Raw genomic sequence first — 26,291 nt, 5'->3', positions numbered from 1 at the left:
CAGCCTCGCATCATTCCTGTGGCTCCTCTGGCCCCTCTCCAGCAGGTCCATGTGTGTCCTGTGCTGAGGACCCAGAGCTGGACCAGCACTGCAGGGGGGTCTCACCAGAGCGGAGCAGAGGGGCAGAATCCCCTCCCTCCACCTGCTGCTCACGCTGCTGGGGATACAGCCCAGAATGAGATTGGCTTGGGCTGTGAGCACACATTGCTGGCTCATGTCCTATTTTTTCCCACCAGTGTGTGCAAGTCCTTCTCCGCAGGGCTGAAGACACCTTGACAGCTGCTTCTTACCCACCACTCAGAGGAGCTGGGAGAGGCAGAGGGTCATGAGGCTAAGAAAGAGACAGGACAGGGGTGTTGTTCTTCAGCAAGGCTTGCAAAGCAGAACGCTTATCCCCCCAGGCTGGGTAAGGGGCAAAGGCTTCGTCCTGGCCTGTCCCAACCCCTCCTCGTGCAGTGGAGGTAATGGGGCTGCTGGGGTTGCTGAGGCAGAGGAGGCAGCAAGGTCCCAGAAAGCAGCAGGGTCACAGAATCATAGAATGTCCTGAGTTGGAAGGGACCCACAAGGATCATCGAGTCCAACTCCTGTCCCTGCACAGGACAACCCCACAGTTCACACCGTGTGTCTGAGGACGTTGTCCAGTCTCTTCTTGAACACTGTCAGGCTTGGGGCTGTGACACCTCCCTGGGGAGCCTGTTCAGTGTCCAGCACCCTCTGGGTGAAGAACCTTTTCCTAATGTCCAACCTAAATCTCCCCTGGCACATCTTCCTGACATTCCCTCGGGTTCTGTCACTGGTCACTAAAGAGAAGAGTTCGGTGCCTGTCCCTCCTCCTCCCCTTGTGATGAAGCTGTAGCCACCATGAGCTCTCCCCTCAGTTTCCTCTTCCCCAGACCGAACAAACCAATTGACTTCAGCCACTCCTCATACGGCTTCCCCTCCAAACCACTCACCAGCTTCATGACCCTGTTCCGGACACTCTCCAGCAGCTTTATATCCTTTTTACAGTGTGGTGCCCAAAGCTGCCATAAACCAACCTCCTTTCCAGCCCATCCGCCTTGAACTACATTTCCCAGAGACCCTTGCGCCGAGGCGGCGGAAAGGGCGGCCCTTCCAGCTGCGCGCCGTTTCGTTCCGATTGGCTCGCTGGGGCAGCCTCCAGCGGCCATTGGATGCGGTCGATCACGTGGGGCGGTGGGGGGGGCTTTGCCTCTCGGAGCCTTGTGGAGCGGGAGCGGAGCGGGCGGGATGAGGCCGGGTCGCGGTGGGGAGTAGTCCCGCTAGGTCTCCACCATGCTGGGGGCCAGGGGCGGCTGGCAGGCTCTCCGCCGCTGCTCCTCCCTGCCTCGGGCGGTGCGGCTGCGGGTCCGCGAGGCGCTGGGAGCCCGGGAGCCGGCTGACGAGGTTAAAGTGCAGGTGTGTGGGTGGGAGGCCGGGGTGTGCCTGGTAGTGAATGATGAGGGGTCTGGGGCATCTTTCTTATGAAAAGAGACTGAGAGAGCTGGGGCTGTTCAGCCTGGAGAGGAGAAGCTGAGAGGGGATCTCATCAATGCTGATAAATATCTCCAAGGTAGATGTCAAGAGGATGGACCAGACTCTGTTCAGTGGTGCCCAATGACAGGATGAGGGGCAACGGGCACAGACTGAAACACAGGAGGTTCCATCTGAATATGAAGAAAAACTTCTTCACTGTGAGGTGCCAGAGCCTGGCCCAGGCTGCCCAGAGAGGCTGTGGAGTCTCCTCTGGAGACATTCAAACCCACCTGGACACCTTCCTGTGTGATCTGCTCTGGTGAGCCTGCGTTAGCAGGTGGGTTGGACTGGATGATCTCCAGAGGTCCCTTCCAACCCCAACCAGCCTGTGATTCTGTTGTAGTGACCTGACCTGGAGCCTTAATGAACAGGAGAGGGGCTCAAGTGGCCTGGCCCACCCTGGTTTCACTGCCAGTGCTTCAGGGAGAAAAGTGAAAACCTCCACAGCATGTTTTACTAAACTTCTACATCTCCTTTACAGCCCCAAGACCTACATCTTGCTGCATTTGTTCGGTTTGTCATAATTAGTTCAGATACAGAGGTTTGGAGTTACTCAGGGCACGTGCAGGGAAGGGCTGTTACTGTGATGGGCTGTGCTGAAACATGTTTCGTCCAGTTTTGGTGTTATCATCTCTTTGGTTTGGGAATATGAACCATCGCCTCTGCGCTGATGTTTTTAAAGCTTTGTCCTCCCTCTCGGTGTATAGCCCTGTCTGTAAGAGCCAGCGATTACAGTTTCATTCATGTTCATGCCTGACTCCTGTTGTGAACCAAGGTAGACTAAGATAAATGGACTTTTTAGCTCTCCCCCTTCCCTCAGCACAGAGTTGTGTGTCCCTCTGTTTTCTTGTGTTCCTGTCTGACAGAGCAGTGATCGCAGACACTTAGTTCCTGTTTTACTGCAAGGCCCTTCCTTGGCTGGAACTGCAGTTGTCATTATTTCTGGATGAATCTGTAAAGGACTGAGGTACTTGGTAAGAGTTTTAAACTAAACTGAAAGAAGGCAGGTTTAGATTTATAAGGAAGAAGTTCTTTACAGTGATAGTGGTGAGGCACTGGAGCAGGCTGTCCAGAGAAGCTGCGGATGCCCCATCCCTGGAAGCGTCCAAGACCAGGCTGGACAGGGCTTTGAGTGAACTGGTCTAATGGTAGGTGTCCCTGCCCATGGCAGGGGGTTAGACTGGATGATCTTTAAAGGTCCCTTCCAACCCAAACCATCTGACGATTCTGCTGACCCCAAAACCAGTTTGTAGCACACTGGTATTCCTTCACATGTGTAGATGAGGCCTGATATGGTAGGAAGATGCACATCCAGTATCAGTGCTTTTCAGCTGTAGTCTTATGAATAATGCAAGCTGGAATAAACTGATGCTAAAATGGGCAATACCACCCTTCTTAATTTTTCTGTGTTGTCAAAAATATTTTTGTGGCTTTTTTTCGTTTTTTTTTTTTTTTGTATTAAACTGGGTTGGGGACCTGGTGTAGCTTAAAACCAGCGCAATTATGGCCAGGTTTTTGGAATGTGCAGGCTAGTCTGGGTCGGGATTGTCCCTACATGTTGCTTCTCCTGAGGTTTGAAGTGGTCAAAACATGGTGCCACAGCCGCTTTTCAGTACAAGCCTGTGGGTACTCTCATATTTCCTATTGCAGGATGTAAAACTCATCTCATTATTTAACAGATCCCAGAACAGCCTGGTGAGGTGGAAGAAAAACTCTGGAGAATGTTTCTTTGTTCAGGGATTTTGTGTGTTTCGTTAAGCAGCACTTAAGAGGAAAGAAACTGGGGAAAAGACATCTGCCATTATACATTAAACATTGTGCATCAAGTATAAGATGAATGACATGTTCTGGGGATTTACTGGAACACAGAGGGTAGGCACAACAACTTCAGGCTTGGTATTGTATGAAATACCTTTTAAACCCCTGTTGCTTTAGCCATAAGACTATGAGGATGCCCAAGTGATCAGACTTTATTTTTAGGTTCTTTTTTCTTGTGTTATTTCTTGCCTCGGGTAGGACACCCTGTAGTGGTCATTTAGGTAAACACCTGTCTGGAATTGTGAGGTTGGAGCAAAAGCTGAAGTTTTGTTAATCCTTAGATTTATGGCTTTAAAATCTTCTGTAGTTATTTTACACGGTTGTTCTCACCCCCTTTATACAAGCCTGCCTAAGGCCTTCTCTGTGTTAGTCATGCTGTAGTTTTAAGGATGCTTTACTTTTGGTACTGTTTAATTCTTGGGGTTTGTTCAATCTAGACAACAGAAATAGGTGAATTCACATTGGCTTGCCGAGTATAAAATCCCTAAAGCACCTATGCAGTTTGAAGTCATTTGAACTACTTGGGCACTTAACAGTTAAGCAAAAGACAAAACTGATTGGAGAAGAGGCAGTTTTGTTGTTTAATCAGCACTGTTTTCAGTTGTTCTCTACAGTATTATTATAAGATGAGCCGGAATCTCCCCAGCACATAATTTTGCTTTTCTGGGCAGATTTTTCTCAACTCTTGTGGGTTGGAGAGCAGCTAAGGGAGTTGTAGTTTGGATGCTATTACTTTTGCTTGATGCCTGGGTACTGACTTAGATTTTTTAATTTCTTTTTAAGTGAAATGTTGTTTCCCATTGAAAACCTCAAATTAAGACCCTAGTCTGATGGATGGTCAGTTCTACTTTAATGAAGAGCTGTGTTACTGTTTTAATTCTTCTTGTCAATCTGGACAAGAATGCTTCTATATTTCTTCTTAATATATTTTATCCATGGGGACAGTGTAGCGGTCTTGATTTTGATATGTAAGGAGAAACATCTGAAACTATCAGGGCATTAATTCTGATTTTTGTTTTGTGTGAATATGTAATTTTTCACCTGAATCTGTTGGCTGCAGCGTCATTGTTCTAGCAGTGCAATGGCTTAGGGCACGTAAGTGAACAAATAGGGCGTCTAGTTGGAACCTTCCTACAGGTGATACAGCGACAAAAACTGGAACTAAAAACCATCAAAACAGTCTTGAGTGTGTTATAAAGAACTGTGTGTTACCGGTCTCTCCTGTTGCAGTAAGACACCTGGATGAGGTTCTTAGGGACAGGGTTTAGAGGTGGACCTGGCCGTGTGGGGTTAACGGTTGGACTTGATGATCTTAAAGGTCTTGTCCAACCTGAACAATTCTATGATTCTTTAAGAAGTGTTTTGAAGGGACATCACTAACGTTGTATACTTTGCTAAAATGCTTTTATCTTCAGAGCGCTTTGCCGCTTTCCGGATTCCCAGCTCCCCAGAGGTGCAGGTAGATTTTAGTTATTCCTGCTGTACTCAGGAGGCGAATCGGTGTCTGCCTAAGATTTTGTTTCTCTTTGCTTTGAAGTCAATAAGAAAACTCACTGACTGTTAAAAAAAGGTTGTTTTTTTGCCCCTAAAGAAATATTTCCTTTGATTTCAACAAGAAGTTGAAATAGCCCTGAAAGTAGCATGTCCAGCTTAACTGGGCGAAGAGCAAGTCTACGTAGAGCCCATGCCAAGAAATAACAAATGTCTTTTTCTTTTCCCTCTAGGGCTGGGTCCGCTCTGTCCGGGCCCAGAAGGAAGTTTTGTTCCTGCATATAAACGATGGAAGTTCTCTGGAAAACCTCCAGGTGGTTGCTGATCCCAGCCTGGAAAATAGGTTGGTTAATTCGAGATACCTGGAGAAATATCTGTGGTGATCAGTGCTTGGAGGGGTCTGCTCAGGCTTCCCCTCCCATCCCACTGACTCACCAGGCTGCTGGTTGAGGCTCTGGCAGCTGGTCCCTGACCACAGGAAAGGCAATACTGCACTCTGGGCTCTCTGGATGTGTTTTTTAGGGTGGAAAGTGTCTGATTACTCTGTGGCCTTGTGGTTGTCCTGTGAGATTAATTTGGATCACATTTTTTAAGAGCTGTAGCAGTGTGGGCGTTCGGGACTACGGTTGGGCTTGCTTGGAAATCACACAACGTAGCCAGGGGTGACTGTTCCCCAGAAATCTGGAGAGCGCTGTTGCTATTCCTCTAACAATTGGAGGATGGGCTTGTTAGGTATACCCCCTAGATTTGCATGCCTGTTCTATTATAATAAGAACATAAAATAATGCACTTGTTTTACAGCTTCATTTTGTTTGTTACTTTTAATTTTTCTTTGAGCTAGGTTTGAGAGTTTCAGGGTGATCCAGGAACCTTCTCCATGTAACTTGATTTATTTATGTATTTATTTATTTTCTATGAGCCTGGTTTGTCCCCACCAATAGTCCATTCTGATAAAAACCTGTTTCTTTTCCCTTCACTTGCCCAACACCCCTACCTTGTCCTAAATTATTCTATAGCTTTGTGAACCTATTCACGTTGCTAACTATGCATTTCATCAATTGAGCCCTATGGCTACAGTATCTCTTGTAATCTCAAGTGGTTCAGCTAAATAACAGGAGTCTCTCTTCTAAATGTAGTTGACTTTGTATCAGCACCTATTTAGTTGTTGTTTTCTCTTGCTTTCTTAGGGACCTGACTTTTGGAAGTGCAGTGGAAGTGGAAGGGAAACTGGTCAAAAGTCCTCACAGGATGCAAAACATGGAGCTGAAAGCTGAAACCATCCGTGTGGTGGGACCTTGTGATACTTGGGTACGTCACTGCAGAAGGAGTCCAACCAGTAGGACCACTTTGGGAATTAATTTCAAAAGTCTGAGTATCCAGCAAAACATGCTTCAGACTCTTATGTTCTTTAAGTCCAAGTGTTCCTGCAGGCTTTGATTTGTCAGCAGTGTCTATAGGGTATGTCAAAAGAGAAATGAGGGATCATCATGGAAGCTCGCTTTGGGGGCAGAGCTGCTTCTAACTTGGAAACTGGTGCACGTATGGCAGCTAAGAGTGTGTAGTGCTTAGAATCATTTTGATTGGAAAAGGCCCTCCAGATCATGGAGTCCAACCATAAACCCAACAGTGTCACTAAACGGTGTTCCTAAGAGCCTCATCTCTGCATCTGTTCAACCCCTCCAGGGATGGTGACTCCACCACTGCCCTGGGCAGCCTGTTCTGGTGCCTGATAACCCCTTCTGGGAAGAAATTTTTATCAATATCCAATCTAACCTCCCCTGACACAACTTGAGGCCATTTCCTCTTGTTCAGTTGCTTGTTAATTGGGAGATCAGACCAACACCCTCCATGCTCCAAGCTCCTTTCAGGCAGTTCAGAGATCAGAAGGTCTCCCCTCAGCTCCTGTTCTACAGGCTGAACCCCCCAGGTCCTTCAGCTGCTCCAATCACGCTTGTGCTCCAGCTCCTTCCCCAGCTCTGTTCCCTTCTCTGAACTTGCTCCAGCACCTCAAGTTCTTTCTTGTCTTGATGGGCCCAAAACTGACCCAGGATTTGAGGCTTGGCCTCCCCAGTGCTCATTCCAGGGGACGGTCACTGCCCTGGGCCTGCTGGCTGTACTGTTTCTGATTTATCCCACCTCGAAGTAGTTGCCTGTGTCAGGTGTTTTACCTGGTAAGTCTGGCTGGGATACAAATTGGAGAAGCAGTGGGAATGGCAAAACACTCCAGATTGTGCAGGTGGAAGAACCATATCTGCCACAGACGCATGTGGAACCAGCTTGTTGTTGCAGCCCTGAGATGAACAGTTGGCTTTCGAGGGGGCTCAGCATCCCAAAATTTGAGTATTTCGGAGTGCTACAGCCTGTTTTTTTTTTTTGTGCTGGTGGCTCTTGGTCTGCCACAAACATTATAAAATCCACAAAATAACTAGAAAAGATAGGAAAAGCATCTAATTCTCACGTCTGTAATGATGACTGTGTTTTAGGAGGCAGATGGTATTACATGGATAGCAATAAAACTATATTAACTCCAAGTTCTCATCCTCTTGGTTTTCTTTCCTTATTGTTCTCAGTTGTTCCCGCTGAAAATGAAGGAGAGGCACCCGCTGGAGTATGTCCGGCAGTTCCCTCACCTGCGATGCAGGAACAACACACTCGGCTCCCTTTTGAGAATCCGCAGCGAAGCCACTGCAGCCATCCACTCCTTCTTCCAGGTAGTGCCTTGTGTACCGAGCCTTGTGTGCAGCACGCTCCCCCAGTCTGGCTCCGCAAGAGTGTGTTGGGAGGGCAGTGTGATGTTTTGACTGCAGGGTCTGGATTTTGGACACAGTGGTTTTGTTTCCAGTCCTGGGCCTTGCTGAGGCCTTGGCCAGACTGTTGCTTATGGTCAGGTTAGCACATCTGCGGTCTTGTTACCATATTTCAACACATTTCCTGGTTGGTATTTTATCCCTTTCACTAAGTTGCAATGTAATTGCCTGTGAACGTGTGTGGTCTGTGGAACACGATGTAGTATGGAGTCATTTAACCCACACTCAGAAGTGACCTGATGGTCCTTGGACAGAAACCTCCTCCCACACAGAACAAATCTGCGATGCAGGAAGGCTACAGACAAACCAACTCAGAGTTTCATGTTTTTTCCTCTCGGTTCTTAGTTTTCTATTCCTGCATTACAAGTCTGTCTGGGTGCCCTTAGCTGAGATTAGGACACTCCTGTTTCGATGCATTTCAGACGGATGGGTGGGAGACACCTGCGTTTTGTGATTGTGTCCCTCTTAGGCTGTGACAATGGTACAGGCTTTGTGTTGGTCGTGGGGACAGTGATTAACTGATTCCAGATGCCATATAGACACCACACCATTTTACAACAAAGGTAGCAAGACCTCTAGCACACTTGAGCCCTTCTAAAGCTGTTCATTGAAATAAATACGGCTTTAGCTTGAGTAGAATCATCTTCAGAGCATTCTCATTACGAAATTCATAGGTAGTAATTAGGATGGCCCAAAGAACAGGTCAGAATCATTGAGATGGCATTTCTGGTTACGAGTTTGCTGGTATTTGTTGACTGCAGTGGCAAAGAAGGCTTGCTCTAGGAATTTTCTGTATGGAATTGCATGATGTTTAAAAGTCGGGTTGTCTGGGTTTTTTTAAGAACCTGATAGAAATACTGTGTCAGGTAAAGCCCCTGCTGGTGTTGGGATTGTATCAGCTCGTCAGACCATCTCTGTTGGGACTCCGGTGAAGTGCCACTAGATGGCATTGCCTGCCAGAATTTGCCTTTTCAAACAGACACCAGGGAGCCAGCTGAGATACAAAAAGCATCTTATTGTGACAAAGGCTTGACTTCTCCAAATTAACTCCAGCTCAGACTCTGACATACCTTCCTGTTTAAAATGCTCAAAGAGCTGGCCAGTATTAAAAAATATAAAGTATGATTACTTTAGCAGCAGCTACACTAGAGTTATTTTTAAAGGGATAAGGAAGACTGGTCCCAGACCTGATATTTGCAAATGCTTATGTCACAACTCTTCTAGTGCCAGGAACGTCTGCGGTTTGTCCCGTTTCTGATGGAATGAAGTCTTTTTAAATTGCCACCTACATCATCCCAAGAATGTTGCAATTTCCAGCTTGACAATGGCAGAACATATCATAACTAGAAAATATAACGGGAGTGTTTTCACTGTGCAAGGCTATGAAGAGTTTAATGGTGAAAGAAAATAAGTGGGTTTTTTTTTAATACATACTCAAAATTACATAGGCTCTCTGTAACTTTTAACATTTTTAGCCTATTAATTTCCAGCAGTGAATGACTCAAGCCTTTGTTCATAGACTCATAGAATCATTTCGGTTGGAAGAGACCCTTAAGTTCATCAAGTCCAACCATAACCTAAGTCTAGCACTAAACCATGTCCCTAAGAACCTTGTCTAAATGCCTTTTGAACCCCTCCAGGGATTGTGTCTTCACCATGGCCCTGGGCAGCCTGTTACGATGTCGAAGTCTAAAATGTCATCTTCAAATCTTCTTCTGAGTATTGTGGTCCATGTGGGACAGGAACATTTCTCCTAGGCACAGTGAAATAGTTGCCATGTGAATGGCAACCTCCACTTGGCACATTAACACACCTCCAGGTTTGTCAGAGCCAGTAATGTGACTTGAAGTATTTTAGGAGCTTTTATAAGGGGAACTATGCAAGAGTTTTTTCTGGTATTCTCATCTTTCAGACCTTTGCGGTTCCAAAGCACGTGAAGGGTCTTCTGTGTAAAATGTGCTTCTTCACAGCAACTGCTACCACCGTATGAGGAATTTAGCCAATTTTCCAATTTCTTATGTAACGTTGGGAGGCCATATGACCAACACGTCTCTTGAGTGTCTGTGGGATTGCGAGAGAGAGCTGTGTTTTGTACTGGTGGGCTGAAACTACCCTCCCTGGGCAAAGCAAGTGGTTCTGGGCTGCAAAACTTCTTTCTGTGCAGTAACTGGATGTCAGCGAGGAGCTCCTTCCTGCCAGGCACTCGGCAAGCCAAGGTCTTTGTACCTGGAACCAAGAGCTCCTTGCTCTTTGCTCCCTCTTGGTCATATTATAGTACTTCACAAAACACATTGCGTGTCTGCGTGAACTATTTGTTCCAAATTAATTTTAGTTTGATTCTGAGAATGGGCAGTAATTACTGCTCCTGTCTTTTTAGCCTTTGAGGTAGCTGGTGATAAGGACCAGGACCTGTCATTTGAATGATCAATTTGTATTATTCTGGTAAAAGCTGTGAAACTAAGCTTTCACAAACATTTGCTTTTTAATCTTTTTTATAAATTAGTGTTTTGTGTAAATAGACAATGGATTATGACACATCGTTGCTTGTATCATGCTAATGCTGGCACACCCTGATTTTAAGGGGTTCTCTTTGTGCCAGACATTACAGTGATGCAAGAGAAAACAAATCCTTTGTTCACAGCTGAAATCAGACACTTCCCAGTTCTCATTTGCCTTGACATACACAGGTATGATCTCCACCAGTGATCTCTGTAGTGAGGCTACAGTGGAAAGGTGACAATTAGTACAGTTCTGTTCCTGGTTTTGCCTCCAATGTGCTGTATGTGATTGTCTGAGCTCTGCTTGATGTACCCATCCACTGAAAATGGGGTTGCAGCTGGTTTAAAAGCCTATGGCTGCACTGCAGAGAAACCCAGAAAACAGGGCTCTTTCTTCCTACAATTTTCCTGCTTTTGGAGGCTTCTGCTGGATTGATGAACTGTTACATGAGTGGGTAACTCCCCAGGTACCCAAAACGTGAGCAAGCCAAGTTTATAAATATATAAAGGGTGAGTGCCATGAGGATGGAGCCAGGCTCTTCTCAGTGGCAAACAATGATAGGACAAGGGGTAATGGTATCAAGCTGGAACACAAGAGGTTCCACTTAAATTTGAGAAGAAACTTCTTCTCAGTGAGGGTGGCAGAGCCTGGCCCAGGCTGCCCAGGGAGGTTGTGGAGTCTCCTTCTCTGGAGATATTCCAACCCGCCTGGACATGTTCCTGTGCGACCTCACCTGGGCGTTCCTGCTCCAGCAGGGGGATTGGACTAGATGATCTTTTGAGGTCCCTTCCAATCCCAAACATACTGTGATACTGTGAAACCAGGCTGTACCCTGTCTCTAAAATCTGTTAGATATCTCAGAAGATGTGAGGTGGGAATGACATTTTTGTGGTGAATTGGGTGTTTTTATGGCCTCTCTCCCATGCAGTATGTGATTTCTGTCATCTAACACAGTTGACCATTTCTCTTAGTGGGGAATAGTGTCTTCTGCCTAACCACCAGCTTTCAAAAAGCTGCAAGAAACTGAAGTGTTAAGGCCATAGGGGTGAATTTGATTGAAACTGCCCAAAGATTTGAAAATACTGGAGGAGGTGAGGAGAAAGGGAAATGGTGTGGAGATGGGTGGTTGCAAAAACCTATCGTAATGGCGTAAATCTCATTTCTTTATGATACATGGAGGGAGAAGCACAAGTAGTAAACATTGATTCGTAAATTATGCTAGTGTTTGGTTAGTCCTCTGTCACGTAAGGCAAAAGTTGCCTGAAAGGGTCCGTAAGCTGTCCTGGTTGGGGGCTCATAGCTGAGTTGTGATGTGTGCTGGGTGATGCATCCTCAAAGTTGACATTTTATATTTTTAGTTTATTTTTTGTGTTTTATCTGTTCCAGGATAATGGCTATGTGCACATTCATACCCCCATAATTACATCAAATGACTGTGAAGGTGCTGGAGAACTCTTTCAAATAGAGGTAAGTTGGGTTGCATAAAGTTTGTTTTGATTTTTGCTTGCAGAGCGATTCTGGAGTCACTGAAGGTAAGAGGAAATGTTTGTCTTCACAAAACCTCTCCTCTATGTACTTTTGTGATTACATTTTTTAATGTATCAGTTCTTTGCTTCAGCTAGTAATTCAGAGTTAAACAGATGCATTACTTTTTTAATCTTACTGCTGTTTTGTGCATTGATCAGCACTTTTTGTACTGATTGTTTTTCTCTGGTGCTGTGGAAAAGTTTACAAAGAACAACAGAGGGAGGTGCAACATCTTGGTAAACAGGAAGGTGTGATCATAAGAGCCCAAGAGGTGGGATGGGACATTCAGGACAGTCTACTACACACAAATATTTCTTAGCTTTGAAACGAAGAATATAATTCACCATGTTTTAACTCCTCAAAAGAAAGTCAGCAATACCTAAAACCCTTATTCACCTGTGTACTTGTTCCTCTCTATGTTGGAGCAATTCTCCTCCAGTATTGCCAAGTCTCCCCATTCATCCACCAAATTCCTGCCACAATCTATCATTATATAAACCATTGTATGTCTTGGGTCAAAACCTCCTATCAAACTTAAATGCAGCTTTTACCATTAAGATCTTGCCCACAGATTTCTTACGATTCCTAACCCCCACATCCATGAATCAGAAGAAATTCCATCTGCCTTTTATACTTCTATATTTAAAATTCACTCTTCTGTCTCAAACAATTACATCCATCGCCACTTATGCTTATGGGCTTCAGCCTTGCTGGTGAATCATCTGTAAGCAAAAGGAAGAATTGTTGAGGTAGCAGCTGCTTGCTGCGGTATCGCGTCCTCCACTCCCTGCACAACCTCATGACAAAAAGCCTCCGCGTGCTGGTTTTTCAGGATTTCAAGGGCTAACCTGTGCTATTGGTGATTCCCTTCCAGACCAGTTACATGTGGCTCAGCTTTTTGCTTGCTGGGACAATAGAGTTGATTAGCCAAACTAAATTGTTTCTGTTTAATTGAGATCCCTTAATGCTACCAAAGGTTCGTTCCAGGCTGTTGCATGCAAATTAAGATGTGAAAACAAGTGGCACTTAATGATGGGAACATTATACAGTTTGCAGCTGTACAGTGTATTACGTCTTTGGTACAAATTGTATCCACTTGAAAGCTGTAGAGGATGCAGGACGGCGGCGTAGGTGGCTGGTAGGAACAGAAGCGCTGATGCAAATGTTGATTGAGGTGCTAAAGTGCGAGTCTGAAACTTGTATAACATGGACCTTAACTAAATGCACAGTTTAAGGCAAATCTCTTGCTCTCTCTCCAGTGTGGATGCTTAGGTGTAAATAATACCTGTTTTGGAGAAACGTAAAGACAGCTCTGCTGGAAAATTGTGGAGTGAGTGCGGAGTCAGATCCCATCAAATGACCTATGCTACAAAGAAAGGGCTCACAGAAGCCCACTTGCTGCTGGGGAGTGGGAAGTTCTCCCTGATTTCCTCTTTCTTCCTTGAGCACCAGATCACTGTCTGGCCTAATTTAGGACTTGGTTTTGTTTCTGCAAAGCTCTGTTCAAAATTTGTCTTGACCAGCAGAGATCCAAGATCACTTGCTATCCTGCTGCGAACGCTTCACTCCACTGGAGCAGTGATGCTGTTTCTTGACAGTAGAAATCAGGGGAAAATTAAGCCTTCTTTGGGCCATGCAACAAGCCCAGAATGATATTTGCAACAAGCCCAGAATCACCTCATGCTTTTAATCAGACCAAACATCAACACATCCCCTGTCTGCTGTATTCAGTCACTTTTAAACTAGCCCTTAATTCACTGCTTGCACAGGCCAAGAGTGAGAATAAATTTCTCTCTCTCTTATATTTGGGCGGTAGCCCAGAGTTATGGTGATTGGAATTGGTGAAAGCAACCTGCAAATCAGATTCTTCAATTTAAATGTTTAATTCCTGTAGTTAAAGTTTTAAGATCTATCTTCCAGTTGTGGCCAGAACAAAAATTGGTCTCCTATTGGTGTTGAACTTGTAGTAGTTACACCTGCTACTTATCAGTTGTTTTTTCTGCTTTTTGTGGTATGTTATTTGTTTGTGTTTTGTTTTTAGCGCCCTTGAGTGTTGTATAAAACTGATAATCTCACCGGTTTAGCTGTTCTGCTGGAATTGGAATAAGTTGAAAACTTTGGTTGAATAGACTTTGGGACCCAAGCAGAGGCTGCTTTTGCACCCACTGTGAGCCATCGCCTTTTAATAGCAATCTTCTCCTGACTGGCACAGTTTTAATCCTCTGACTAATGTCTGGTGGCTGCACATTCTTTGGAAATGGTGGAAAGTGAAGTGAGTAGGAATCTGTTTTTACGTGAGACTTAAAGAGATGGGGGAAAATGTATCTGGAGTTAGGAAGAAAAGGCTTTTTGAAGACACATGATCTTTGATTCCTAGACCTCTTAATCCTGTAGGATTTGTGTTTGTTTATGTGTTCAGCTTCCTCATTATCTTTGTTTGGTTTGGGGCGCTCTGATTAGTCTGTACATAGCTTTGGTTGGGATGTTCTCATACTAGGGCTTGGAGTGAGAGAGAATCCCTTCCCTTTCTGCTGGGCAAATCAGTTCAGCTAAATATTTTTAAAACAAAGTACCATAACAGTGAAAAGAAGGTGGTAAACAAAGGAGATTGTGAAGAATAAAACAAGGTGGTAAGAACTCCAGAGAAATCTTTTTGTACTTGAAACTTTCTATACTTGAAAGGTGTAAATTTGAGGAGAAACTACCAGAAGCGTGAGAACAGCCAGGCAGACCTTAGCACATGTGACACCATCAGCAACACCGATTTATGGATTTCTGTGCCTTTGACAGTGTCAGCCTTCAGTGGAACACTGTAAGGGGGAAGCCTCTTGCTTGTGCTGCCTTCCTGACAGTAAGCTTGCTGCAAGATGCCAAAAAGAGTGGTGAATATTGAAGTCTGGGTTTTAGTAGAATGCAAAGCAGGGCAAGGTAATTTTTGAAATAAAGGCAACTCGGATCAGCAGGGTGAAACTTCCCTTTTTATTTTAGTTTAATCTGAGAATAATTCCTCTGTATCAGCTCCCAGCAACTCAAGGCAGATCCTTTCCTCAATTGTTTTTCTACTGAAGTCTAAAATTCTTAGCAGCTTTGTATGTCGCAAGAAACTTTCCCCTGTCCCCTTCTGGGGCTGTTTCCTAGGAAATCTGCTGTTTCTTTTGTCTTTGTGATCTGGCTGTACGTCTGTTCCCTGCTATTTTCAGTAGCCTCCCACTCTGTCTGCTGTGTTGAAGGCTTCCTGCTCTCTGGGTCTCTTGCTCTGTCTTTTCCACTTCGCTCCCTGGAAAGTTTTGTTGCTTGAGTGTCCTCAGCTGCTGTGGAGAAGGTGGAGGCTCCTTTGTGCTCAGGAAGATTCTGGCCCAGGCCACCCCAGCCAGTGTGATGAGGCCCTGGACAGACGCTTTCCCTGCTGCCCAGCTGTGTCCTTTTAAAAGAACTCAGCATGCAGCGAGTTTCAAGACGCAACAGCTGCATTGGCATTCACAGCTCTTTAAAGTAGATCTTCACATGTGGTTTTTATTGCCTGGGGCTTTATTCCTTCCTGGGGACCGTGCTGTATGTGTCAGAGTGCTGTACTCTACCTGTTGGCTCCAACAGAGGTAAATGTGCTCTGCATCAGGCTTGTCTCTTCACACACACAGACCTCATTGTGTCTGGGTGTTGTGTGACTGAACCCAGCACCTGGATCATACTATTTCTTTGTTTGAAGGGATACTAAACACCCCAAAAACCATCCAGGTATTGTTCTTCTCTGAAATGTGTCTAGGGATTGTATGGTGCTTACTTCTTGGGGACTTTTTTGCCACATGCTCACAGGAGTGAATGTAGAAGTTTCTAGATCCCTGAAGGGTGAGAGTTCATGGCTGTGCCTACTGTGGCGTCAGAAATCTGTGCCTGATGCTGTAGATGCAGAAACTTACTCCTACCATTTGTTTGGTACTGCTGAAAAAAGCAGTAAGTGCCAAGGAAGGCTGGGATCTGCTGGGGAGAGTCACAGTTAAATCACAGGCTGGTTGGGGTTGGAAGGGACCTCTGGAGATCATCCAGTCCAACCCACCTGCTAACGCAGCTCACGCTACAGCTGAAAAGCACTGATACTGGATGTGCATCTTCCTACCATATCGGGCCTCATCTACGCATGTGCAGGAATACCAGTGTGCTACAAACTGGTTTTGGGGTCAGCAGAATTGTCGGATGGTTTGGGTTGGAAGGGACCTTTAAAGATCATCCAGTCTAACCCCCTGCCATGGGCAGGGACACCTACCATTAGACCAGTTCACTCAAAGCCCTGTCCAGCCTGGTCTTGGACACTTCCAGGGATGGGGCATCCACAGCTTCTCTGGACAGCCTGCTCCAGTGCCTCACCACTCTCACTGTAAAGAACTTCTTCCTTATAAATCTAAACCTGCCTTCTTTCAGTTTAGTTTAAAACTCTTACCAAGTACCTCAGTCCTTTACAGATTCATCCAGAAATACTGACAACTGCAGTTCTAGCCAAAGGAAGGGCCTTGCAGTAAAGCAGGGACTAAGTGTCTGCAATCACTGCTCTGTCAGACAGGAACACAAGAAAACAGAGGGACACACAACTCTGTGCTGAGAGAGGGGGAGAGCTCCATTGCTAAAAAGTCCATTTATCTTAGTCTACCTTGGTTCACAACAGGAGTCAGGCATGAACATGAATGAAACTGTAATCGCTGGCTCTAACAGACAGGGCTATACACCGAGAGGGAGGACAAAGCTTTAAAAACATCAGCGCAGAGGCGATGGTTCATATTCCCAAACCAAAGAGATGATAACACCAAAACTGGACGAAACATGTTTCAGCACAGCCCATCACAGTAACAGCCCTTCCCTGCACGTGCCCTGAGTAACTCCAAACCTTTGTATCTGAACTAATTATGACAAACCAAACAAATGCAGCAAGATCTGGGTCTTGGGGCTGTAAAGGAGATGTAGAAGTTTAGTAAAACATGCTGTGGAGGTTTTCACTTTTCTCCCTGAAGCACAAGCAGTGAAACCGGGGTGGGCCAGGCCACTTGAGCCTCTCTCCTGTTCATTAAGGCTCCAGGTCAGGCCACTACAACAGAATCACAGGCTGGTTGGGGTTGAAGGGACCTCTGGAAATCATCCAGTCCAACCCACCTGCTAACGCAGGGTCACCAGAGCAGATCACACAGGAATGTGTCCAGGTGGGTTTGAATGTCTCCAGAGAAGGAGACTCCACAGCCTCTCTGGGCAGCCTGGGCCAGGCTCTGGCACCTCACAGTAAAGAAGTTTTTCTTCATGTTCAGATGGAACCTCCTGTGTTTCAGTCTGTGCTCGTTGACCCTTATCCTGTCATTGGGCACCACTGAACAAGGTCTGGTCCATCCTCTTGACATCCACCCTGGAGATATTTATAAACATTGATGAGATCCCCTCTCAGCTTCTCTTCTGCAGCTGAACAGACCCAGCTCTCTCAGTCTCTCCTTATAAAAAAGATGCTCCAGACCCCTCATCTGCTCTGGCAGGGGGATTGAACTAGATGATCTTTCAAGGTCCCCTCCAGTCCCTAACATTCTGTGATCATCTTCGTAGCCTGCTGCTGGACTCTCTCCAGTAATTCCTTGTCCTTCTTAAACTGGGGAGCCCAGAACTAGATGCAGAACTCCAGATGCAACCTCATCAGGGCACAGTATAGAGGAGCAGGACAACCTCCCTCAACCTGCTGGTCACACTCTTATTAATGCACTCCAGGTACCGTTGGCCTTCTTGGCCACAAGGGCACGTTGTTTCTCATGGTCAACCTGTTGTCAACCAGAACTCCAAAGTCCTTCTCTGCAGAGCTGCTTTCCAGCAGGTCCACCCCTTACCTGTACTGGTGCCTGGGGCTATTCCTCCCATGGTGCAGGACCCTACACCTGCCCTTGTTGAACTTCATTAGCTGTGCAACAGTATTAGTGGCTGTCAGGTGTTTTCTCCTTTTGAGATGTGTCACAGTCTGAGACTCACCAGTCCCTGGGAGTCTGGGACTTCAGAGAGGTGCTCATCAAGGATCAGGGTGAGCTGGAATGGGAGGGATTGCCCTTGCATTTTCTAGCTCTCCCAGTTTCTCCTCGTTTCTACCTGCTTCATCTCCGCCTGTAATTCCAGTCCATATTTATGAGATGCTTCTCTCAGCAGAACCAGCTGCTCTTGCCCAGTGCAAGTCCAGCTGATTGGAATTAGGACTGGAATTGCAAGGAGGACTTCTTGGAAGTTATGAATTTTGCAGTGGTGGCCTAAAAAAGAAAACCTGCTCATGTTTATAATGGAACATCACAGAGGGCAGGTCCAGATTCAAGATGTGGTGCTGTGAAGCTTCTGCAGCGTGGTGGTGTGAGCCAGGACTAGGGCAATGAATTCTCTGAGCTTTTTAAGTCTTTTCCTGATCCCTTCGTGCATTTGGCTTGCATAGAGTGAGAGACAGAATCAAACGGTTTATACTCTCCTGAAGCTAACTGCCTCAAGTAAGAGGTAATACAAGGCTGACATCAAAGGGAATAATTTTAAACGAAATCATTAGACATTTGAGGAGATGGAGAACAAAACACGTACTAAATCCAGTTGTTCTCGTATTTAAAATGAGAATAAAAAGCCTTTGATGTTGATGTTGAATCCTAATATGTTTATAGGACGTTTACTCTGACACACCAAGATGTTTCATACAGATTCCCTCTTTCCTCATAGTAATTTGAGTAGTTTTTGACTAGAGAGTGGAGAGAACTTGAAAGAAAAGACATTATTTCCCCCTAATTTTTTACAGAGTAGGTATTCTGGGGTTGAGAAGTGGGAGAAAAGTCCATCTAATTGAAATAAAAGCACCACAGTGTTGTCGCTTTGTTTTGCTGGTCATGGACATAAAAAGCAATCTCGCTCAGTGTCAGCAGTGAAGGGATAGCATCACTTACAACCAATGCTAGGACAAGGGGTAGTGTGTTCAAACTGGAACACAAAAGGTTCCACTTAAATTTGACAAGAAACTTCTTCTCAGTAAGGGTAACAGAACACTGGCCCAGGCTGCCCAGGGGGGTTGTGGAGTCTCCTTCTCTGCAGACATTCCAACCCGCCTGGACACCTTCCTGTGTAACCTCATCTGGGTGTTCCTGCTCCATGGGGGGATTGCACTGGATGAGCTTTCCAGGTCCCTTCCAACCCCTGACATTCTGTGATTTATTATCTGTTTTCTACCAGCGGCTGTGGTTGTTTATAATAAAGAAGCAAGCTGGATCTGAAAGGCTGAGCTTAAATCTGGGGCACAGCACTTGAAAACTTTCACCTGATCCTGCGCTTAAATGTATGAAGTGGAGAAACCACCTCTAGTGAGTTAATTGATATTGATACATGTGAAATGTGACATCGCTAATTACAGGATGTCTCCTGGCTGAAGTGGTCCCTTCTGAAGGAAAAGGGAGGCATTTCATTTTCCCTGCGTGGCAAGTGACTTTTGCAGCTCACGACACCCATCTGTCAGGCTTTGAGAGAAGAATGGGGAGCTGTGGAGAGACGAGACGATCAGATGGCAATGAGGGAGTAAACTTTTATCAAGATATTGCCATGTTCACTCTTCACCTTCTGTTGGAAGCTGCCCAGGAGCTGCTCGCAATGTAGACACACCTTGGGATCCCTCCTTGGCCTCTCAAACTGGCTGCAGGTTTTTATGAGTCGAGTTGAGCTGTGGACTTTCTCACACACTTCCTCCAGTCACTTACTGTTGTGTCTATTTTCTCTTTGCCTCCCTGAGATTACATCTGATTTGGAGAATGAAAAATGACACAAAGTCATTATAAATAAACCAAGCCCCAGCTCCTGGAGGCAGCTGTATCCTGTTTGTGGATTTGGGGGGAAGTGTTGAGATTTCATGGCTGATTTCTTCTGTTCTTTTCCTGCTTCCAGTCTGTCCCTTTCTCGTTGTTTAGAAGTTGCATCCTACAGGATTAGGTGGGATTTTTCACTGGTGGAACAAGGAATGTGGCTGAACTAAGCTTGCTGTAGGAGAAACTGGACTGGTATGTGGCTCCTCTCTTTAGTGTTCAGGCCACAGCTCTGAGGCTGTGGTATGTGGATGTTTGTATGTTTATTAATATCCTTATTGTTTTTGAGCAAATACTTTGGGTTTATTTGAAGAGAACAATAGGGGCCTGCTTCTGCATCCTTGGGTGGTGGTGTTTGGTTTTTTTAGAACTGCAAAAGCCATGAAACAAAGGAAGCGGTCCTGGGGTTACAGCCACAAATTGTCATATTTCCATTGATCTCTGTGGAGCAAGGCAAAGCTTTTCTTCAGCGTGATGCTGCGAAGAGATAAAACTGCCTTGTGATCTGCAGCCTTTGGCAGTCTCCGTTTTATCTTTGTGATGAGCAGCAGAGCTTTCTGAGAACAAAAGCAACGTCTTCTGACTCATTGAGAAAAATGGCAGGTTGTAGAATATCAAAGGCTGGTGAACAAGCCTTGGAACCTCCCTGTGACAAGTTGGGGAGCAGGGTGGCTGGAGGCAGTGACACAGTTGAGCTGGCAACACTTGATATGACTCTGTGGAACTCCACTTTGAAAAGTGGGTATTTCAGACTTATCTCAGAAGAAAAGATTTGTCTGGAAGTGAATGTAGATCAGCCAAACCTCATATTATCTTCGAGGTTTCTTTCTGTCTTTCTCCTGAACCTTTCACTCCTCCAAAGCTTAGGGATGACATTGCAATGTAGAAAATGCTGAAACAAAAACCTCATTTATCTTCATGTTGTGGTTTGGTTGTTTTTTTAGTAACAGAATTGTGACCTCTAGAGATCATCTAATCCATCTCCCTGTGCTCAAACAGGGCCAGCTAGAACAAGTTGCCCAAGACTCTGTCCTGCTTAGTTTTGAATATCTCCCCAGATGGAGACTTCACAGCTTCTCTGGGCAACCTCTTCTAGTATCTGGCCACCTCCACAGGAAATAAAAGAGTTTATTCTTGTTTTCAGATGAAATTTCATGTGTCTCTTTTTCAAAATCTGTGCCCATCACTTTTTGCCCTCCCCATGAGCATGGCTGAGATGGGTCTGGATCCTTCTTCATTCCCTTCCATCAGGTCTTCATGCGCATGGGTAAGATCTGTCCTAAGCCTTCTCTTTTGTGCTGAACAGTCCCAGCTTTCTCAGCCTCTTCATATGAAAGACGCTTCAGTTCCGTTAATCATCTTCATTGTCCTTTGCTGGGCTCACTCCAGTATGTCCAGGTCTCTCTCATACATCTTGGTGAGTCCCCAGTGCTGGGCAGAGGGGAGGGACCTGCTGGCAAAGCTCAGCCTAAGGCAACCCAGGATGCTGGTGCTTTTCCTGGGTCAGCTTAGTGTCTGCCAGGGAACTGGTGAAGCACGGTCCTTCTGCTCAAATTACTTCTAAAGCGCTCAACAAAAGAGGTCTTCTAATTTTTGGTTTGTGCCTGTAAATTTAAAAAAATAACATCACTCTAATGGGACTTCTTTTTTAGACCATTTTTCATACCAAAACACTAAACATCCTATTATGTTTTCCATTAGTTGTCAGTTTTTTTGCTTAAAATATCTGGTGACCTGAAAAGATATGCAAAAGCTGAAACAAAACAGTTTTTCAGTGCCTCTATTATGTGTAAGCTCTGATGTTTCCAACTCCGTGTTGTTTCAGTTCTGCTATTTTGTAGACTGAATAACAAGTCTTAAGACAATATTGATTTCCAAACGACAGAGATTCGTCCCTTTCCCCTAACTGTTCATTTTGGTTGTAAAGACTGAAAAATCAATACATACATTTAGAGACTGGGCTGATAGACTGGCATCTTTCTTTTGTATGTTGCTGGGCAAAATGTTCTTCAGCAGATGTTCCAGAGCGATTTTCATTTGGTATGTCTGCATTTCCTAAAGACATGAGATGTGGTTTCTCCACCTGCTTGTGTTTAAACACACAAGTTAACCGAAGTCTTTGAGTACAATTTAGAGCTCCTGACATACCTAAATACAAAGGTAAGAGGTGAGAAGCGAAGAGCCACGTGTTCTTTTAGCTTTGTGCAAATTCTGTGCTGCCCACAAAGTTTTGGGTAAATAGTAAAACTCTACGAAGCTGTGTCATCTTCTCATGTTACTGCCCACTCAGCTGAACTGGTATAACTCATTTCTGAGAATCCAGTTTACAATCCCTGTAAGAAATGTCCAAAAGAACTGTGTGTCCTTCCTCTGTGCTGCCATGTCCAAGCTTTGCTGGTGATAACTGGGAGTATGTGCCACAAAATTGTTCTGCAAGTTGTTCTGATACCTACAACCCATCTCCACATAACTCACTGAAAGTGGAGGCGGGAGCTGTGGTGTTTCCCACTTCAGATGTGGCTTTTCACTACCCAGATGCATTATTTGCATCGGGCCTCTAGAAAGAGAAGTCCCCAAGAATGTTTTATCTTGTGGTGGCTTTTATTAGTGTGTTTTGCTTGAATAGGTTTTAGAGCCCGTCGACAGCCTGAGAAAAGATGGGGAGTGTTGTATTATGACTTAGGGCACTGTCAGATTCCATCTCCGCAGTGATTGCATTGAACCTCGTGGAATTTTTTAAGAGAAACAAGGGAAAATAAACCAGGACTTGTGCTTTTTATTCAAATGCCAATAGTCTGACTTCTTGCTCATTGTTTGACTTACAGGCATCAAATGAGGCAAAGGAGTCTGCGGAAAAGACCTATTTCTTCAATGTGCCTGCCTTCCTGACAGTTTCTGGCCAGCTCCATTTGGAAGTGATGGCGGGGTGAGCAAAACGATAAGTTTTTGGTTCGATCTGTGGCATCTTCTCGGTTGGTAATTTTGCCCCATTGGTATTTGTTAGATATCTGCCATGTGCCAGAAACTAATTGAGCAGCAGTGGCTGGATGATGGTGCGAGAGGCCAGCCTAGGAAGGAGAAAATTAGGCTGCTTTTTAATTCTGGTCTGGGAACTAGTTTTAAATACTGGGAGTCATCTCCTGCTTGCCATGGATTGGGACTATTGGAAGGAGACATCATCTTTGTGGGAATGACTGTAGGATTGTGGCTAATAATTGTAGTACCTTAAGTGTCTTTTTGTTGTTCACAGCTGGCTTGTCTCAGCAAGAATATCTCTTTGATTTTAGCCAACACATTCCTTTTGTCCTTTTTTCCCAAGGTTCCTTTTTCTGTCTCCTTCAGTCTTCCTGTTGCGTTTATTCCTTCTGCTAATTCTCATTTCTCCTGTTTCGTGGCTTTCACGCTTGCTGCTTTGTTCATTCTCTCTGCTAAAGTGATCACAGTCGAATAATTAATACTGACTTGGATAAGAAGAAAATTATCCTTAAGCTTATCCTTTAATGTTAATATTTCACTGAGATTGTTAGGGGTGAAAGTGTCAGTCTATCAGAGAGACAGTTCCCTTTGATTAGGGGGTTTGGTCCTCACCTACAATGAATTTTCCCAATCAATTAACTAAATTAGTACATTGAACAAGTGGAATCAAGTTGGCACAATCCCTTATTGAAGGCACAGTTTTTTGAGCACTTGCAATGTGGGTTCTCCTTGGATGTGGCACTTCAGCCAAGTCACCTCTTCCCAGCTGAATGGCCAATAAAGCCTCTGAGAGGCCACGTCTCAGGCAAGTAGCGCTGCAGTTGTTTGCCACTTGCCAAGGGCCTTCATCATACACTTCTAGTGACTTTAAGATCACTTTTAAAGTGATTAGTTACTGCCTAGTGCAAAGCTCCTGAAGATGGGGGGCATAAAACCCTGGCTTTAGAAAATGTAAACTTGGAAGATCTGCCTTTTCATGGAAGTGGAGGTGCTAACAAGTATTTCTAATAGTCTTAGTACTTGCCTCATATCTGACGTTGAGAACCAAATAATAAACGTTTAGCTGTTTTTTATTTAATTACAGTTGCACAGTTTAATTGGCTGCTGGTACATAGCTGCAGGGAAATTGTTCAGAGGGCAAGTTTTCCATATAAATCAAAAGGTATAAATTTCTTCAGAAAGCTGTTTTCTGCTTGTTTTTTTATCCTTGAGAGACAGTGTTTCTTCCCAGACGGCCTAGATGGCTGCGGTCTGCTCAAATACCCGAGCTGAAGGTTCTCGATGGATGGGATGTTTCTCATGTGGCTGCTGTGACAGAAGCACAGGTCACTTGGCAGCCAAAAGGCTGATGCGTCATCCCAGACATTAGCTGGGGAAAGTTAATGAGGGAGAGGTTTGTTTAACTGTAGGGTTGATGGAGTGTTTTTGCGTCCCCAAAAGAAGATGGGATGAAACGCTTTTATGCATGTTAGGCTTAATCGACTGTCATGCGTTGTGACCTTTATTAAAAGACGTAATTCCACAGATCAAATGCGGCCAAAGAATAAGTATGGATTGTAATGATTAACTTGAAATACAATCTCACTCTCTTACATCGGTCTGTTCCCTTTAAATAGTACACAGCCTGCTCTGGGATAGAGCAGAAGGCAAAACTGGGCAGATGCAAGACCTGTCTGCTAAATATTTTTTCCACTGGTATCACTCAGGTGCACCTTGCTCTCTAAGGATGGCTTAAAAAGAAAAATCAGTGCTTTTCATCATGCAGTACATCACATTTAGAGCTTCATGTTCCTATTTTGCAGTAGCATGTTGTTCTTACACGCATTTTAAATGGATCCATTGCCATCTAAATTTAGATAAGCTGTTTTTATTCATAATGAGGTATAGCTGTTCTGCGAACCTGCTCCGCTTATTTTTATTTTATGTAAGCACGCTGAGTTTTTGAAGCCTACAGCTCAAGTGCTGTTGAATCCCTTCAGTCTTCAAAAATAGATCAAGCTGTTCTAGATGCAGAAGCACCATAGTGATGCATCACAATATTAACCATATAGATACGGTGAAACCCATTAGATGCTGTGGAGGTTTTATTTGTGGGTAGCACGTTGGGCCTTACTCTGTGAACGGGACTCCTACGTGATCAGAGCACATAAGTGTGTTATGGTAACCAGAGCTGCTTGACAAATGAACATGTTCTGATGACCCTTTCAGAGCAGTAGAAAGTGGGAGTCCTCCTCCCCACAAACTGGAGATGTTCTGGTCTTCCCAATAAACAAAAGAAACCAAAACAGTAAAGATTTATGTGTTTTGGATTGGATCCTATGAAATTTACACTGTTGCTGCCCTCTGGTTTAGCCAGGCTGAATTTTTCATGCCCAGAAAAGGAACTATTCTTCAAAAATTCCCTTTAGCTTAATTAAAATGTTGACTTGCTGCAGTCTCAGGACTTTCAGGAACAACTGGTCCATGAGAAATTGTGGGAGGAGACTGAGGTAGAAATGCTTGGGACACCTTTCTCCATCCAGTCTTGGCCCATGTCCTGCTGTGACTTGCTGTGGGACATGGGAGTGCAGAGACAGGTCCTGCAGAAGTCCATGAGAAACCAGGGGTGGAGCAGGACAGGTATGAGAGCCAGGAAGGAATTTCTCCATGGGGTTTATGTAGGAGGGAGCAAAAAGTCAGCTGGGTAGTTGTGTCTCTTTGGAATTTGCTTTTAGCTTGACAGGGCTCATGAGCAACCTTCAAGCTGTGGCTGGAAAAGTCTGAGCAGGGGAAGTATGGAGAAGACTTGCCAGATGTGTCTGGAACCAAGTCTTGTGCTGACCTTGACAAGAGTTCATCTGCAACCCACAGGGTATCGTCTGAGGACCCGTGTTGTCCAGGGCTGCGTTTCATGGCAAGGGCCGTTTGGTGCTATTGCTGATTACAGGAGTGTCTGACACTTAGAATTTGTGAGTTTTTAACCTTTCTCTTTGAGGAGAAGTGGGAAGAGAGGTCTTCCTGTGTTTATTGACTGTCTGCCGTTCCATGTGTGCTTGTTATTGAAGGCAAGGTCGGAGAAGTTCATCTTGTCTCTCCGTGTGACACAAGTGGCCCAGTTGGCACAACTTCTCATTTCATTGTACTTTGTCTTGGCAGCGACACCATCTAGGTTGACTGCTCAGGGGGTCTGAGTCATTGTCAGCTGCTGTAAATCTTCAAGGCTCTTTAAGGTCTCCAGAAAAATCTTTATTCAGTAATACAAGTCTTCCCTTCAGTCTTTTCAGTCTCAGATGAGTCAGTAACCAATGTATGTGGTAGAAGGCTGCAGGAATACGCGTGTCCCGATAACTGGGTTTAAATGTCATCGGTTTGCTGTGGAGTCCTCATGGTCTTTCCTCGCCTCGTGATCCTCCAGTGAGGATAAAGGCCCCTTTGGGGACCTGAACTGGGCTAGAAGGTCTGGGACAGCTGAAGATGATTCAGAGGCCTACTGGAGACAGCCAAAGCCAAGCCTTGCCAAGAGTACAGCTCATTGACTGTATTTACTTCTATTTTTCTTTTTTCCTTTCACCCATCTGTACTTCTCACAAGCTCTGCCTGCTCCTCTCAGCCCCTCTTACTAATAGTTCACATAATTGTTTTGCATTGGTTTTCCTTGCACCACATTTCATCCCAGGCACTGTCTGTTTTGCCTTTTGCCTCAAGAGCAAAACCTGTTCTTCCTAAAAGCTCTGAGGGCTATCCCTTCCCTAAATTGCAGAATACATTCTCTTTTCTTTCCATGCCATCCCTAGCTCTAGGTTTCTCCTCTCTTGTTTGTTGTATGTTCTCT

The 26,291-nt window shown here is 44.9% G+C and overlaps 1 protein-coding gene across 2 annotated transcripts in view; it reads left to right on the top strand.

The window, feature by feature from the left end:
• The first annotated feature begins 1,184 nt into the window (after positions 1-1,184).
• The window catches only part of NARS2 (asparaginyl-tRNA synthetase 2, mitochondrial), a 59,153-nt gene continuing 34,046 nt past the window's right edge, over positions 1,185-26,291 (top strand). Inside the window, exons 1-6 of one of the 2 annotated variants that reach the window (XM_065030614.1) lie at positions 1,185-1,416; positions 5,076-5,185; positions 6,030-6,150; positions 7,413-7,553; positions 11,535-11,615; positions 22,330-22,430. In XM_065030614.1, coding sequence (XP_064886686.1) covers positions 1,294-1,416; positions 5,076-5,185; positions 6,030-6,150; positions 7,413-7,553; positions 11,535-11,615; positions 22,330-22,430 — 677 coding nt within the window. In that variant the 5' untranslated portion in view covers positions 1,185-1,293. The remainder of the gene's footprint in view (positions 1,417-5,075; positions 5,186-6,029; positions 6,151-7,412; positions 7,554-11,534; positions 11,616-22,329; positions 22,431-26,291) is intronic. The other variant, XM_065030531.1, reaches the window with a different exon arrangement.

The sequence above is a fragment of the Columba livia genome, chromosome 1 (assembly GCF_036013475.1).
Source record: "Columba livia isolate bColLiv1 breed racing homer chromosome 1, bColLiv1.pat.W.v2, whole genome shotgun sequence".
Classification (NCBI taxonomy): domain Eukaryota; kingdom Metazoa; phylum Chordata; class Aves; order Columbiformes; family Columbidae; genus Columba; species Columba livia.
Note: the sequence above shows the minus strand (reverse complement) of the source record. Positions and strands in the feature narration are given on the sequence as shown.